Below are 17,167 nucleotides of genomic sequence, written 5' to 3'. Positions count from 1 at the left end.
GGTGCCATGATGCTAGGGCTAGTCCCATTAGGCAGCACAGCAGTACTTTTTCTTCGGACATTGACCCCCAAGTCATGTATTAAATGTGGGTTCTAGTTTTGTGCCTCCAGGTTACAGGCTGGGGAAGCCAATGTGAGATGGTGACTGCATTCTGCACAAGGGCTGTAAGCCCTTCACCTTTTGCTCATCCCAAGACCCGAGTGCAGGTAGCCACTTGCATCACCCCACAACAGTTCAGCTGGAGCACCAGCTGTTCCTGCCTTCTAAGATAAGCCCATTCAGGCCTTTCCATGGGCTCTTGAAGATAACCAAGTTTGCTCACCTGTTACACTAACCCTTGGACAAAGGTCGGAGCAGGATCGATGGTTCGCCCTGAAGTGAAAATCCCCGGTCATGGGTGTGGTGTGCACAGAGGCTCCCCGGTAAGTCCGTGTAGGGCCCCCTTCCTGTTCCACAACTTTTAGCCCTCTACCGATGGTCCTCAGCCCTGTGACAGGATCTTGAAGATCTCTGTCCCAGCCCTTGACTACGTCTTTTACTGGGACTATTCCTTTTTCCCTTTACAGTCCAAAGAATTGAGCCTCTTACTAATGCCTATGTTTCCAACCATATCAAAGTAGCTATGAAGTTTGCCATCTCTTACTTGTGGCATGGGGGCGTTTCAGTGGAGGAAGACTGGCTTTGGCACACTGTCTGACCAGCCTCCTCCCACCGAAGCCTTCGAAGACCCGGTCATTGCTCTGGCTTCCAGAGTGGAGGCGGCGGTCTGTAACTGTATTCTAGGAAAGCGTTACCTTCTTGGGAGTACGTTTGCTTTCCTGAGGAGAGAAAGCAGCAGCCAGGCTGGGGAAGGCAAATCACTTTTCAGCACATCCACTCCCAGCTGTGGCTTGGCTTTGGTTTTTCCTGCGCCACTGTTTTGCCTAGATGAGTTGTGAGCGTGAATCAGGAAATGCTCTGAAGAAAATGACAATACTTTTCTACTGCAGGCCTGGGATTCTCCCTGTCCATGTGGGACACGTGTCTTCTCTTAGCTTTGTGTTGGACTCGGGTCTCTCGTTCCCAGGGCAGAGTGCTCAACGCCCCTTCTCAGCTCGCACTTCCGAGATGCAGAGCTCAGTGAGGGGCTTGTGGACAAAGTGGGTGAACAGAGTGAACTTTAAATTTAGAGTCTGGGGTTGATTGCTAGAAACTTACACTTTCTAAAGAGAGTTAAATTTAATAAAGAGATGTCCTTTAAAGCCAAAAAAGCTGAATTAGATGGCTAAATGAACTGTCCTGCTTTCTTTGCATTTTGATGGTTTCCTTTTCCTTCCAAGGGCCTCACATCTGCGCTGTCAAGAAGTCTCAGGACAAGGGGTGGCTAGAGGGGATGCCCGAGTGCCTTTTCTGCGAGGGTATCTGATCGTGGAGCTCGGGCAGAAGACTGACAGGTGTTTTAGCTTGAGCCAGCTTCACCTACATCACCAGCTTGAGGGCAGAAGCTCCCAGAATAAAGCCACTTCAAATTCCTTGGACCCACAAGTCAAAGACTATCTGGTGAGAACCCCCGGACAAAAGGCAGACTTCCCAGTGCGCGAAGGTTTGCTTGGCAAATCCTCTTTCCAAGTATCTCAAGCACTTGAGCAACTTGGAGGCCGACTGCCGTCTTCCATGGGAAGAATGTGCCCTGGGCTGCCCAGGCTCCAGGCTGTGGTGGGACGGTTTCTCAGCCCAGACTTCTTGGGCCTCTTCTACATCCCCGGTGAGGGCTGGCTTTCAAAAGCATTAAGGCAGTGGAGCATGTGGAGATATCATTCATTGTACTTGATTTAATTCGTGTACTCACTTTTTTAATGGAGCAAAGGAATCGGGTCAGACTGGTCATTTTGTCTGAAACTGAGAAATAGATTCCCTAGAGCAGCTTAAAAGTGGTTAATTGGAAATACCTGTTTTCCTCCCTTAAATCAAAATTATTCATAGCAGCCTACCTATAGACTTGCGCATAGCTTTTATTCAATGATGCACCTGTGTTGGAACAAGTCTGAGTCCTGGGACCTTGGGGTGAAGACAGCACCGGGGTTGAAGAAAGGGCTGTTCTTCATCCTGTAAACAAACCCAGGCTCTGTAGGTGCCACTTGTCACCACCCAGCACTGAGAGAACCAGGAGATGCACTGCCGGACGAACAGCCAGGCTCCTGGGCATGAGCTGGCCGGGGAGGGAATGGTGCCCTGGCTCTGGGGTAGCAGGGCGCACCTTTTTGTCATGGCCACTCCAGTTGCCCCACGGTAGAGGGGTCACTCTCGGGGTACCACCGAAGCTGTGCACCATCTAAAATTGTTCCATTTGAGGACAGGTCTTTAAGGAGAGTTGTATGTGTTAAGTCACAAGAAAGAATATTGTCAGAAACATCAGTATTGTGTTATTTTACTAAACCAAGTGGCTGTCAGCATTTTCGTTCCTCCTGGAGGACTCGGGCCAATTAACTGGCAATAGCTGGATCCCTATAGTTACCATTTTTCCCATCAAACAGAGATTAAATAGTTTCCATAACGTGGAATGTGGACAGGCTGCTACCCCAAAGCAGACTAAAGTATGCGGTTGTTTGTCTTGGGCCTATTTGTGGCAAAAAGCAGAGTTTTAAGTGCCCCCGCAGCCTGGAAGTGCTGTGGCGTTTTAAAGCTGTTGACAAAATGCCTTAAATCAATAAATCTTAGAAATATTTAAACATAGGTAAAGTATTTTTAATTCTGACATGGAACTATATGTAGCTTTTTAAAGTAGTTTCTTAAAAATAACACCAGCATGATTTAAAGGTTTGTAGCGCTGAGTTAGTCTGGTTCTAGGCAGTGGTTAGACTTGAGGGGCGGACTTTGTGATCTGAGGTCTGGCCGAGCTGTGTGTTTAGTGGGAAAATCTTAGCAGGACCCTATGCATTCTTGGCTTTAAACAGCTGTCCTGAGTTTCCCTGCCAGGCCTGAGCAGCTCTGCAGAGGTTTGTGTCCTGGGCCAAGCCTGGGGGCTCAGCATCCCAGTGCTGGCAGGCTGCCAGTTCAATGAGTGCCCAAAGAGGGTACCTGGTACAAAGTCCAAAAGTACGTGGGTTTTCAAGATGCCTACAGATGCAGGTTTAGATTCATGTTAGAAAACTGTTTTTATTAAAAAAGGAAGAGTAACGTTTCAGGTTCAGCTCACCTATCTGCAGCAGAGAAGTCACGTTAGATAACCCCACTACAGCTGTGCTGCTGAGCACCTGTCTGGGGACCTGCTCACACCACCCTTCTAACCAGTATCCAGACCAGCACACTGGGAGGAGGCACTGCTCTGGGTGCCTGGCTTTGTGCAGATTCATTTGGGTGGTTTGTGGGGAGCTGTGATTGGGATCAGTGCTTGCCTATCCCAGTACTCTGTTTTTCTGTATCTGCCCCAGCAGAGTCTTCGGGCCAAAAAGAAGCTTACGTAGGCCCTGGACAAACGGCAGCAGAGCAGCCCTGTTGGTTCTCACTCTGAAAGGTTAACAAACGTAAACAAGCCATTGTGAGTTAACTGTCGTTGTGATGAACCACACAGAAATGAAAGTCCGACTGGGAAACACCTCCGTCTTAGGTGTGTCGTCATACCTGGGTGACCACATACTCCCTACGGCGTTTAATGTGGACAGATCGCATTTAATGTGTAATAGCACTTCTGATACTTTAAAGTAGCTCTATTCCCCATACCAATTAGAAAGTGTTTCTTGGTACAACGTACCTTAGAGGCACACATTAGAACTGGTGAGGGAGTGCCACTGGCTTTGGCTAAGTTACTGACCAGTTTTTCCTAGCTATATGTGAATGTTAAAGGAAAACCTCCTTAATTCGCAGTGCTTTTCCAAAATGGTTTCTTTTGGGGGGAAAAAACCTGTGGCAGACAAAGTGCTAGAAAGGTTGCTATGACTTGACCCTCACCGGAGAGATGCGGCCGTCTGCTTCTATGCCGGTACACAGCCGTGGGAATCCCAGGGGACTGACAGCAGTGGTGAGTTTTATGAAGTGTCATGTGCATAATTTTTAATGAGTCTGATTGTTATTTAATAATTCTTTTTTAACTAAAAGGGATCTGGGCATATTTGGCTTTTTAAAAAAAAAAGATTTTAAATTGATTTCACTGAGCCATTCAGTGACTGGTACCTATTACAGTTGTATGCAGGAAGTGGGTCAAAGTCCGTATTAGAAATATACTTCATTGAGCCCTAGAGCAGCCAATCTATCACAACCTTCCCCTCCGGACCAATAGCCTTAAGAATGAAAGGAAATATATAAAAGTCATGAGTCGTCCTTGTTCCAAACAAGGAGTTGGTGCCACTAGAGAGAGTGAATTCTTCTCCTTCATTCTGAAGTCCCTCGAGCGCTTTCCCACGCTCACCTCTGAAACACAGCCCTTAGGTCCTGGAGGGGAGAACCTGGAACCAGCAGCTCGGGCCACCTCTCTGTGGCCCACTGCTAGGTGGGTTCAGCTATGCAGGAAAGTCAGCAAGAGGCGCCTTCCTTCCCTGGGGCTTGCTCCTTTGTCTTCTACCAAAAACTCGCCCACGGATTTACCACAGTGGAGAGCAAGCTTCCTGGTAGCACTGGTGCTAGCAGCCACAAAGCACAGCACAGCCACCAATGGGCAAAGCTGGACTAGTGCCCCATACAGGCTTCTCAAGGGAAACGACGATGACCCAAGCATAGACCATGTGAGAATGGAAACAATTTACGTTCTCCAGGGATAGACAATACTGTGTAATCAATGAAAAAGATGGTAACATTACGGCATTTCCAGATCATCTCTTCCCATCCTCCTCCTTGTTCTGATGGTGTGAAAAGACAAGGAGACAAGTGTCACAGGATGGGAGCCACCTGTATGCAGTTCAGCCTGACTTTACTTTCTTCATTACAATAATGAACCATCTGCCAAGAGTGGACACAAAACTAAAACAAGTATCTCTCTATGATTAGCATATTTTAAAGTCTTCAACAACCGCCCCATATACCTTGATGGACTCACCCTCCCCCACCAGTACCCAGCCAAACAGGACAGCCTTTGCTCCTGTGAGGCCTGCCAGAACTTGTTTGGTTTTCCTTCTTATTCTTCCTCCTCCTCTTCCTCATCATCATCTTCATCATGGCAGTGTGTGATTTCCTGGGGGGCCAGTGGGAAAAGGTTGGGAGGCTTAATCTCACTAATTGACCGTGTCAACTGGTGCCTCTTGTAGTCAGTGTCTTTGAAATCCATGGAGGTGCGGTTACGGGTGGCAAGGGGGGACTCCATCTCGTTGACATCAACGTGTGCGTGCTCCACTGTGGACTCATGCGGCATCTAGGGAAAAGCCAGCAGCTCAGCACAGCGATGCCGTCATTGCCGCCCAAGCCCTTGGGCCCTGCTGTGTCTAGGATGCAGCCCTCCCTCCCAGGATGGCGTACCACACTCATCCCTCCCCTGCCTTCCTGCCCCTGGACACTGCAACGTAGAATCTAATAAGATGGGTGAGGAGAGAACTTTATTTCACCACAGGCGCAAACAGGTCAGCGCCAGGACTTTTAAAAACACCCTCTCTCAATGTGTGCTAACACACCCAAGCACAACTTTCAGTAGAGTGGATTTCAGAGAGCAGGGTTGCACAGTAAGTTCCGTCTATCAGATGCCTACTGTGCAACCCTTTAACCTGCCTGTGCGCTGTGCCCACCACAGGTCAAAAATGTTTGGTAAAATAAGTCTCTAGTGCCATCCACTAGGATGGATGTGTGTGTTACTGAGACTGACAGCTAAGGGTGCGGTGACTCACCAAGACGTGGGCCGCTCGGAAGAGGTAACTGAATGGGTAGTACAGCAGGTTGATGAAGGACGCTGCATAGAGGTCCGCATAGCGCATCACCTGACTGGCAAAGAGGGTCTGCCGGGAGCCGCTGCGGAACAGGCTCCCCATCATCCCGTAGCACATGTCCATGTCATGTGTTACTTTCTACAAAACAAGACTGGTTTTCAGCTCATAGGGACCAAACACTGGCTATGTGCATCATTTAGACTAAACTTATGCCTCAAGTTTTCCCAGAAAGCCCATTTGCATACCTTAATGCGTCTCTGGATGGAGCTGATATCGGGACGTTCGTTGCTGCTGCTGTCAAGGTGCCTGCAGAGAGAGAACCCCGTGAAGCCCATAGCCAGGGCATCTCCTCCAGCTAGATGACTGCCGAAAGAAAGGCTTTTAGGGAGGACGATTTTAGAATTAGGAAACTTACTTGTAAAGTTCAGCCAAGAAAATATCCAAACTCTGAAGCTCTTCAAACAGTGCTAATTAGGATTTGGAAGGAAAAGAAAAACATCTTAGATAATATGCACCCAGTTTTTAATTGTTACCCAAACTAGATGATGGCGAGGTGGCAGTCAGGACAGAAAAGTAAAGCCTGGTGTGCTGACGGTACACAGGACACACACCTCATTCCCTGCTGTCGTCCCCCACCCCCAAGCTGTGGACAGCCTTTCCTCTAACTGCCTGGCCCCCTACCCACAAGTCTCTCCCACCACAGGCTGGGTTCTAGCTAATGCCAACCCATGTTCTCAGGGCAAGTGCTAGCAGTTCCGGTTTCAGATGAAAAGAGAATTGGGAGACTTGCCCATAGTCACAGGTCCAGGAAATAGCAAAGCCAAATCCATTAGATAGATTTGACTTGCAATGCAGAAAATGGGTGAAAAGCTGGCCAGAAGAAAATCCCACTGTTGAGTACGGACAGCCAGGTTGATTGCACACTTTCTGTGTCCCTGCCCGGGCTTCCCAAGAGAATTGAGCCCGAGCTCATTGAATGTGATAAATGAGGTAGGGCTGTCACTACCTAAGTGAATTCTCATTGACTTTATTACATGCTAATTTTCCCAAGGCGTGTGGGGACTAAGTGGTGGAGCCAGGACTGCCCCCCTCAGGTGGGCTGAGTTTTCTTGCACCACACTGCGGGTGCACCCAACCCCGAAACTCGGCTGAATTCAGAAGAGGCATTTTGCTTCATTTGCGACTTCTCAGAACAACAAATGAAAGCAACTGGGAGGTGATTAACATTCAGAGCCGTCACTGCCCCAGAATCAGAGATGAGCTGGGAGCCTGGAACCGTTAGGTCTGGTGGAAGAACAAGGGCCAGAACTGTGGAGTCCAGTCGCTAAGACGTGAACCGGGAAAGGCAGCTCTTCAACTGGAAAGAGGTTTAGGCACAGGGCTCACATTTTGACCACCTCTGATCTCCACCCCCTCTAAACAAGAAAATGTGGACTGATTGAAAGTTGGCTGTTTAGATATAAAGTCAGATGTAGTGGTTCCTTACAACTCTTGTCAGTCCAGACATGCAGCTCCTGTGCGAGTTCAGGGATCACCAAGAAAGTTCGCCACCCTTGTCGTTTCTTTGATTTTAAAATGTCCCCAAAAATGTGATCTCCAATATACAAAATGTCCTTGCCCTTTGCTCCCAACAGATCACAGATTGTATCAGATGAACCTGGAACAGAATGAACAATGAGGAAACTCAAACGTCTCCATATTAAAATCATCGCATTAAAAGCTGCGCAGATAGTACACTTGATTCTTAGGTGAGGGAGCCTGGAAGAACAGTCACTGCTTCTAAAGACAAAGACCCACCATCTTCAAGTCACCTCTAAGTCAAGGTCTTCAGCTTCATTGTACTAACAACTCTTGATCACCAAATCCAAGAGCAACAACACTATTTCTCAGCTTTTGTGAATACAGCCCACACCTCCACCACTTCCCATCATGGAACTGCCATTAAAGTGGTTTTGCTCAATGGTTTCTAATGTGTCCATGAAGCTCCGTGAAAACCTGAGAGTCATCCCAAATGCCTCCAGGACACAGTCACTGGGACATGCTGACAGCTTCTCCAGCCCTTCTCCCGGCCGCACCACAGGTGAATGGCGTCTTTGGAAGTTTATGGGGCACTCTGCTAGGAGAGCACCAAGAGATCTGAGCGGATCGACACTCAGTGAAGGCTGCTGGGACTCACCTCCTGAGTAGACAATGCCATGCTGTAGGGGGCCGGTATAGGTGCCAATTTTCAACTTGCCGGTTTTCTGGGTAAAGAGAATATGGGCTTCGTAACACCATTCTATCACAATTTCCACCCAAAATATGACATGGTCAGCAAGCCAAATGGATGGTACTTATTTTTTTGGATTGAGCAGCCTGTTTGACTACCTTGGTTAAAACTCAAAGCCTATTATTTCCAAAGAAAGAGAGAGCTAATTCATTTAAACAACCATTCCCATTGGGAGAATCTTAGCAGGGCAAGGAGAACCAGGGAAGACGGAACACCAGCATACGGAACACCCTCTGACTTACGGTATCCACTTGGCGCAATACTGTGCCTTCACCAAAAAAGATTGGTTTCCGTGCATCCACCAAGATCAGGTCAAAGTAGGACTGCCATGGTCGGTGGGAGCTGCCGGGCTGGGGAAGGACAAAAAGCAGCAGCTGACATAGCTAGCACACATTCCCTTAAGGCACAAATACCCAGAAACAGGGCTGTAAAACACTCAAGGATAAGCCAGACTGCCACCCTCCTCCAAAAAGTGTCAAAAATGTACTGTGTTCTATTATAAGTCACAGCTTTAGAAGCAGGTAAGAGGTAGGTAATAAAAATCAATGACTAATAATCTCTATCTACTACTGGATGCCAGTAATTGACTTCACAGCAATGTAAAACATGAAAGCAGGCTCGCTGGGGGAGATGCAGCGTTAGCACTAATTTGTACAAAGGAACATGGAATTGTTATTAGCCAACTTCACTAGCTCTGTTCTCAGAATGATATCTCTATTGGCCTTTGGCTTGAATTGTAAACACGGACTCAGAATTATTTCTAGCCTGAGAAGGACTTATGGCAATACACTTTTACCACTGAACTGAAGAGCACAGCACACCACGCAGTGAGCTCAACCTGACAGTTAGTCACAGAAACTGGGTACCAACACCCCACAAATATGCAATGCAGTAGTAAGGGGTGGTTTTTCCATTTGAGTGCAGCTATACTGCAGCAATAAGGACTTCTCAGCTAAATCTGTTCTCTCAGCATTCAAACTCAGCAATAACTAAGCAGAACACAGAAGTTGTCTAGAATGTACACATTCAAGTTGCTTTTAAGCACATGTCTTCCTCAGCCTGGAAGATTCCTTTATGTTGCTGTGCAAATTTAACAATGCTGCTTCAAGCTTCTTGGACATATTATTCTGATCCCACTCCACTAAATACCACATGAATACATACTGCTTTTATTTATTACAAAGTATTCAAATTGTTAGTGACTTTAAATTCTACTGGTGCCTAGGTTACTTCTGTTAATGGGAACCTTTAACCGCTGACCAATTCCTTCCTCTCAGTATTTCAGGGTAAGTAAATGCACTGTCTGTAAGTTCTATAGATTACCTTGGGGCCATGTGGGAAATCAAACAGGTACGTCATAATTTTCTAGAAGGGAAAAAAAAGCAACAAAGTTCATATACTACTACTACAAAAGACACATGGCATCTAATTTTTAAAAAGGCATACATAAGCTTTTTATAAAACATGTCTTTCAATTCACCAGTCTTGGAAGCCAGAAAGCAATGCCGCATCATACCTTCCCCACCATCCACCCCCACCCTCCAAAAAAGAATGCTTCTGATGGTCTCAGGTAAGACACACACTGCACTCTTAAGAGATGTGATTCATCCATATATCCCTTCTCCTAGTGGCCTCTGAAACACATTTGGAGCTAAGAGGCCGTCGAGGTCAGGGCAAAAGGAAAATGAATGACATGTGAAAGAAGACCCACTTTGCCCTGGTCGCACTACCACCAGTTCTAGACCCACCAACCAGCAGTTTTAGATGACTAAATAACCCAGTATTTTACATAAACAGACTGGAGAGAGTTGAGTTACTTACTTGTACAGCAAAAGATTAGATTAAATCAATCTCTATGTAAAACCTCACACTGAATATAAAACTCAATATGGATCGAAGACCTAAGTGCAATCTTCCCAATTTATAACATAAATATATACGGCTAACTTCTATAAAATACTTCATGAAAGTTTTCATTAGTACCTGTTTTCGCTAACTGAACATAACTGGCCTAGTAGGTCCCTCAGAAGCCATTCTTTTGATCAGACCTTGCTCTCTGGATCATATTGGCAATCCAAGACATGTCCCTGGTTACAATTGTCTTCATTTCTTTTGTTCTTGCTAGTTGATAGATCAGCTTTCCAAATAAATGATCTTCACCCACTTTGGGAACTTGTCAAGTTGAAAGCTTTTACTGAAGTCACTGTTACCTTAAAAATGCTGAACCGTGTGAGGTCCCCACTTCAATAGCTGTCACATTTAATGGTGATTCTATAGACTTCCTCAGAGCTAATGGTCTTCCCGCTCTTGAATCATCTCTGAAGTCTTCCCAAGTCCTTGAAAACCAGCTCTTGTATGTGGGGTAGCAGACCTATAAACTTGTTCCCAAGTGTCAGTGATTTTGGAATTTCTCCACTTGAGCTTTCTGCCCATGGCACAAAAATAATTTTTTAAAAGATGCTCTAATAAGACTAGGACAGAAGTATTACTGAGCATACTTGTCTGAAGCCAAGCATCCATTGATTTCAGAGACATACATGTTTAAGCGTGTTTTGTTTATAATAAAACCAGGCATGTATGTCTTGAAACCTAGCAGCAATACTCTGACCTGCCCTCATATATGCTAGAGAACAGGGCAGTGACACAGATGTACATCTAGCCATATTCATGACGGCATTATTCACAACTGATAGACATAACCTAAGTGACCAACAGGTGAATGGATAAACACACACACAGAGGAATAGTATGCAGCATTAAATAGTAACGTTATCTGAAAAGCATCTTACAACATGGGTGAACCTGGAAAACATTTTGCTAACTAAGGTAAGTCGATCACAAAACTACAATTATAAAAAGTCAAGAAAAGGTTTCTACCCTAGAAGAAACAGTCTTTGATGGTTACCGTGATGGTAGTGGACATGTACTAAGGTGAAAAGGAAAGGGGGTGGAGGTGGGGGTAGTGGTGGCACAATACGATCCTGGCAAAGGAGGACACTAGCAAGTATCTAAGAGTTAAAAGCAACAAAGGTAAATCCAATTACAGACAAAATCCTACAGATGCGGGTACATCCACAAACATCTGAGGATACAGGTTTAGCAAAGGACATTTTCCACGTACATTATTTATACATGCTATAAATTATATCCAGGTATACAGAACATCCAAGAGGTAAAGTTATGCAAACTTCTTAGTCAAAACCAAACACCCCAAGGGACTGAATAACTGTCTTGGGGGTTTAGGACTAGAAGCGAGAGGTACATCATAAAAACATCCTATTGTCTCGATGAGTAGCGACTGGGAACTTCAAAGTTTATATGTAGCCATTTCTGATACAACTACTGTTCCCTTTCTGATTGGAACAGAGAGGAGTAAAGAAAACTAAGGCTCAAGGAAACAATTTGTTCAGAGGACCAGTGAACCACAGCTTCCACTAGCAGAACTAGATCGTGCCCAGTTACAACTACGGACTACTCTCATTAGGATCACCACAGAAGATCTTGGGCAGGGAGAGAGAAAAATGTAGAACAAAATTTTAAAATCATAAAAGATCAGATTTACTGGTCTGATTAAAGACTGATAAAAACCTCTCTCAGAGAGTACCTTTAGTCAAATAAACAAGCCTATAAAGCAAACATTGTGATACTGTTTACCTAACGAGAGACCAATAGGGCAACAATGGCCCCAAAACCAAGTTCAGAGGAAGGAAGAGCCAGAAAATGTGGGTGAGTGGAAACACGAGGGGATGGCAAGGAATAACACAAAACAAAACGTGTATAAATTGTTGGATGGGAAACCAACTTGCTATGTTAACCTTCACACTAACACAATTTTAAAATGTTTTTCTTTTTAATAAAAGAGTTAAATCAGTATTTCCATATCGCTTCAATCATACAATAAAATTGCAGTGGTACATTTTGATGGCTAAGAGTCAAACATCTTTGCATGTCCACTGTGCTGGGGGTCTTCAAAAGAGCAAGGGAAAATGCATAAATAAGGTGCAAGACTGCAGGCAAACTCAACGTAATGATCGCTTGGCTTTATGTAGATGATGCTTGGTCAACATGAATGCTTTAAGTAGCTCAAAGTTTACATCCCCTAAGTAGCTAATTGTCATCAGGGATAACATTGTAATTAAAACAATGAAGGTTCCACAAATACAGGTCATCTTCCCACTTCCCCCCACACTAAAGACCACATTAGTGCAGTCTTCAAGAAACCTGAAGTCGACTCCTGCGTTTATGAAGGGGAGGGGCGTGAAAAGTGAAACTAACATTCATTTATTTTGCAACAAGCCACTACAGAGGCAGCACCCACCCCCAGCAGCACAAGTGATGTCACTGCTGTTGCCAGGGGGACACAGCATCTCAGCTCCGAACTGAGTCTGTGAACAAAACGTGCTGGGTTCTTTTAGGGTTGATGCGTTTTTGGGGGATGGTTTGGTAGGCTTTATTGGTATTTAATTCACACCCATTTCAGTCGTTAAGTCACAGTAAGAAGAGTTGTACAATCATCACCACAGCCGATTTTAGAACATGTTCTTCTTTCTTGTACTCACTGTTAATCAGCTCATTCCCCCCAGCTATTTTTAATGGCAGTTGCTTCTGTGCTTTACAGCACTTCAGAGGGCGGGGGGCGGAACCTGTACTTAGAAAAAACGTGAGTTCCTCTGGCTCAGCTTTTCCCACTCTGCTTTCAAATTGAAAGGGTAAAAAAACTATTCTCACTTAATAAACTACTACCCTTCCCATTACCTTCACCATTTCTTTTTAGGTCAAAGAATTAAAGTTCCTTAGTATAATTGGACAGATAAATATGAATATTCAACACTCACATCTGTATATTTATAGTCACTGTTGGTGGCAAGAAACACTTTCCCTACTTCTTTCATCCGGCTCAGGAGCAAAGGCAGTTTTCCCTGAAACGTAAGAAGAAACGTGTAAGAGAAACTCACCGACAGAGGCTGAGATTCGTACTGGGCAGCAGTCCGGTACTAGATAGGGCATTTTGTGTCCATGGAAATAGGAAGATTCCTTGTAGGGTGTGTTCAAATTTTACAGCTAAAACTCCATATTTATCTGTATGTATGAATAATGTAGTAGCATCTACAGCACACCAACATACATCACAAAGACTTGCACATTAAATGTACATATTATAGGGTTGTGAACAAGCCCTCGCTATCTTTGCCTCAGAAAAGCATTTAAACTGCCACCTCTCCAAAGGAGCTGCTAGTGGCACGGCGGGTTAAACAACAGGCTGCAAACGGCACGGTCCACAATTCAAACCAACCAGATGCTCCGGGAGAGAGATGCAACTGTCTGCTCCCTAAACAACTTCCACCCTCAGAACCCCGTAGGGTTGCTATGAGTTACAATCAACTTGAAGGCAGACAGCGTTGACATGTATGGGAGTTAGTATGCTCCAGATCAGAAGAATCTGGTTTTAAGCATCACCAATAAAATAGTCATCCTGGCTGTCCAAGGGGAATTGGTTCCAGTACCATCAGTAGATACCAAAACCACCAAAATGGACACAGTGAATGAAGTGCCATGATATATATATATATGTATATATATAGGATTGTCATCTAGAAATGCCCAGACCTGCACCTACGCATCAAGGAAGAAATTTCAACTCGTTATCCCTAGAGAGAGACACCCTTTCTCTCCTGCAGTAAACCGTCTGAGATCCACTGAGTCCCTGCAGCAGCCCTCCCCGCGCAGTGCTTTCTGTAGAAACAGACTGAAAACAGAACAGCTTTACCAAACAAGGTGCTTTGAGAAAATATTAAGGACTGCTACTTATACTCTATAGGAAGAAGGGGGGACAGCTCATTTTGTGTGTGTGCGTGCATTTTTTATATGTAAGGAAAAATCGCACACAGTGTTTCCCTATACCATTCCCCCAGCTTCTAATGTTATCATATAACTACAGTAATCAAAACTCTTTAAGTTGGGATAAGTACTATTAACTATAGATTTTTCTGTTGTTGGAAATTTTAGCAGCTTTTAATTTTTAGGAATTTACTACAGTCCTGAATTAGGATATTTTCTAAGCTTTCCTTGATATTCTCTGCTGATATGTTAAACTAGTTTAATTAACAACCACATATAGGCACATCATTTTTGAGATGGTCAAGTACAGTGGTGATGCTTCCGGTGTGAATCCTAGCTTCACTACTCATGACCTATGTCATCTTGGACAAATCAGTCCCCTGTATTTCTCAGTCTCTTCATCCATGAAAGTAGAGAAGAATGAGTTATGGGCCACGAGGAAGATTGAGTGGGACAATGCGTAGAAGTCACTTAGGATAGTGATATATATGTACAGTGATACACATTCTGCTAGCATTATAATTAGTTACAGGGACAAATGAAATATGGCATCTTTTGTCTACAAATAGGAAAAACGCTACTGAGACCTGTACTCTCACAAGGAAGCCTGATGGCACACTGGTCATAAACTCGACCACTGGCCACCAGCAGCTCTGAAAGAAAGCACCCGGCTGGCAATGTGCTTCCCTGAGGAGAACAGCCCTGAATCCCTCTACTCTGTCCTGAGCGGAGGGGGCATCGGACAGACTGGATGCAAACAACAAACCCAGGGCTGGAAACTCCTGGCAATTATATACTTGGCATGCGTTAAGACAAAAATACTTTCCGATGGCCATTTCATTATAAGAGGCTTATACTAGGTTTCCCTGCTAAGGAAAGCAAGCTACAGTGCAGGCCTCTTTTCCTCCAAAAGAAGGTAAATTACTTACATCTTTAACTACATATTTTTCAAGATTTTCAACTGTCTTTTCCTTAAGGGAACCCTAGGGGGGAGAAGAAAGAGATGTCAGAACAAAATCCGCTATTAACATTTGGTTCATATGAAAAATTCTGTACACTGTCAACTCAAATGCTTTTCTTAAGCATTTACCAAACTGGAAAAGTAGATGATGGCACGTATGAGTTGCTGCAATTCTGCCTCCAAAATTTGCCTTCAAAATATAAAACTGGTTCTATTTTAAACTAGAAATCAAAAGACATTTCCTACTCAGTAATGTTTATAGTAAATTTAATGTTAATTACTGTTATTAGTTGGGGAGAAGTTCTTGAACAAAACAAACCAGGCACAATCACTCACATCAGTGTTTAGCTTAGTGCTCAACACTAACATCTGTGCCAGGAAAGTCTGGGGAGAGGTAAACTAAAATACAAGAGAGACCTTGAAGCTAAGCACGGTGCTGAGGAGAAACCAGCACTCCCTCTAAAGCCAGAGGGCCAGAGACAGGAGCAAGTAGATTCTGCAGACCAATTATTAGGGGAAATCCTTTTTAGGCAAAGGAAACTACTGGATCCATTTGCCCTGGGAAAGTAAATATCTGACCATAAAACAACGGCAGGGGGTGAGCAGGTAAAGGAGCAGGTTTCAGGTACCTTGTAATGAACCCAGTCCACAGCATCTCTTACATCCTGGAACATGCTGCGGTAGGACATGAAGAGGTCCCCATCTTTAAATCCGGTTTCACAGCTGCAGAGAGAGACAGGGAGTCCAAAAGAGGGTAAATACAAAGATTATCAAAAACTGCCCGGGGCCAAAGGTTCCGTATCACATGGCTAATTTGTGTCTGATTAGGAAAATGAATAGTCCCTACTGGAAAACCCAAATTTGAACTGCCAAAACTGGCTAGAGTATTACAATTTTGAGTAAGTACAAAGTGAGAGAAGAATGCATAAGTGAAAGCTAAAAGGTCAAGGTTCCTAATATCAGGCTTTTAAAATTCTTCATTAAAAAACCCCAAAAAGACTCCCATCAAAGAAACATTTAAAAACAAAATTATTAATTTGGGATTTCCCCATCCTTTTGTCCCTAGCTGTAAAGGCATAACCGGTTTTCTATTCAGCTTCGTGACTCAGCACTCCACCAAATCTTGTGCCCTGAAGTGGCTACAGCCTAGGCAGATAGGCAGTTAGCACACTCTGACTTACATGGTTACACTTGCCGTCATCACTGCGCAAGTCTCCCCACAAGGAGAGAATAACCTGTTCAAGACTTGGCACATATTTACTTCAGGGAAAATGAGTCCTATTTGCTCCTCAATGAATCCACTCTGGCTGGGCCTGGGCCTGAAACTCCTGACCATCCCTGACTGGCTCCTGGGTAGCTGCTGTGAAATGAGTTGGGGGTTTCAGTGTAATTCTGCTTGGACAGATAACCATCACACAAACCTCCCACTCAGCTGTCACAATTAGCACCTCTGCTGGCGTCTTCATTCCCAGGAGAGCCAATCAGAAGTGGTCCCTTCCACCATGGCTGCAGCACACTGGCAAGGAGAGGGGCCGTGTGGGAGGTGAGAGCCTGCATGGAGCTGCTGGTGCCGTCCCATCCCTCAGGCTGGCAATGTGGCATCTCTCACTAGCACTAAATTCACTTTAGAAAAGCAGAAAAGACCTACAATGGCCAGTTCTCTAAAACCCTGTAAATTCATTAAAATATCAATTGGAAAAAGGAAAATTATAGATTGTATACACATACCTGGTATATCTGGAACAATTAGTAAAAAAATCTACTAGGCAGGCCAACAGGTAGGTCTCTGAAAAATGAAGAATAGATATTCATAAGTGCTAAGTAAAACAATTCGAGGTTATCTCATCATCTCCCTGAGCAACGACAAGTGGTCAGAAAAGAAGAGGAAGCATCAGTATCGATAAGCACAGAATGTGTCTACCTGGCAGGTTGAACAGCGTGTTCAGAATGTAAAATCTCTCGGTGTCATCCCGTTGGATAAATTTATTTGGATACTGCTCTCTAGTTTCTGGTCTGAAAGAAAAATTTTAAAATCAACTGATGGCCAAATAATTAGCAAAATAATCATGGGATACAATCATCACTCAAAAATTCATTCCACCCCCCTGCTGAGGGGTTTGGGGGAAGAGATGACCCAGTCAGGGTGCAGGGTAGCAACGATGAAACATATAACTTTCCTCTAGTTCTTTAATGCTTCATCCCCCCCAATATCATGATCCCAATTCTGCCTTGCAAATCTGGCTAGACCAGAGGATGTACATTGGTACAGATAGC

At 44.5% G+C, this 17,167-nt stretch overlaps 1 protein-coding gene across 2 annotated transcripts in view; it reads right to left on the bottom strand.

The window, feature by feature from the left end:
* Positions 1–4,698: 4,698 nt before the first annotated feature.
* Positions 4,699–17,167, bottom strand: part of NT5C2 (5'-nucleotidase, cytosolic II) — a 156,482-nt gene continuing 144,013 nt past the window's right edge. For both annotated transcript variants that reach the window (XM_045291580.1, XM_045291581.1), the window contains 13 exons: positions 16,815–16,906; positions 16,622–16,679; positions 15,523–15,616; positions 14,862–14,915; positions 12,930–13,013; positions 9,418–9,459; positions 8,337–8,444; positions 8,002–8,068; positions 7,312–7,482; positions 6,241–6,292; positions 6,071–6,131; positions 5,787–5,963; positions 4,699–5,320 (listed from right to left, as the gene is read on the bottom strand). In XM_045291580.1, the coding sequence (XP_045147515.1) occupies positions 5,087–5,320; positions 5,787–5,963; positions 6,071–6,131; positions 6,241–6,292; positions 7,312–7,482; positions 8,002–8,068; positions 8,337–8,444; positions 9,418–9,459; positions 12,930–13,013; positions 14,862–14,915; positions 15,523–15,616; positions 16,622–16,679; positions 16,815–16,906 (1,294 nt within the window). In that variant the 3' untranslated portion in view covers positions 4,699–5,086. The remainder of the gene's footprint in view (positions 5,321–5,786; positions 5,964–6,070; positions 6,132–6,240; positions 6,293–7,311; positions 7,483–8,001; positions 8,069–8,336; positions 8,445–9,417; positions 9,460–12,929; positions 13,014–14,861; positions 14,916–15,522; positions 15,617–16,621; positions 16,680–16,814; positions 16,907–17,167) is intronic.

The sequence above is a fragment of the Echinops telfairi genome, unplaced genomic scaffold (assembly GCF_000313985.2).
Source record: "Echinops telfairi isolate 266 unplaced genomic scaffold, ASM31398v2 ScPeMD7_70;HRSCAF=299, whole genome shotgun sequence".
NCBI classification, from domain to species: domain Eukaryota; kingdom Metazoa; phylum Chordata; class Mammalia; order Afrosoricida; family Tenrecidae; genus Echinops; species Echinops telfairi.
The sequence above is the reverse complement of the archived record's forward strand: the minus strand, read 5'-3'. Positions and strand labels throughout refer to the sequence as shown.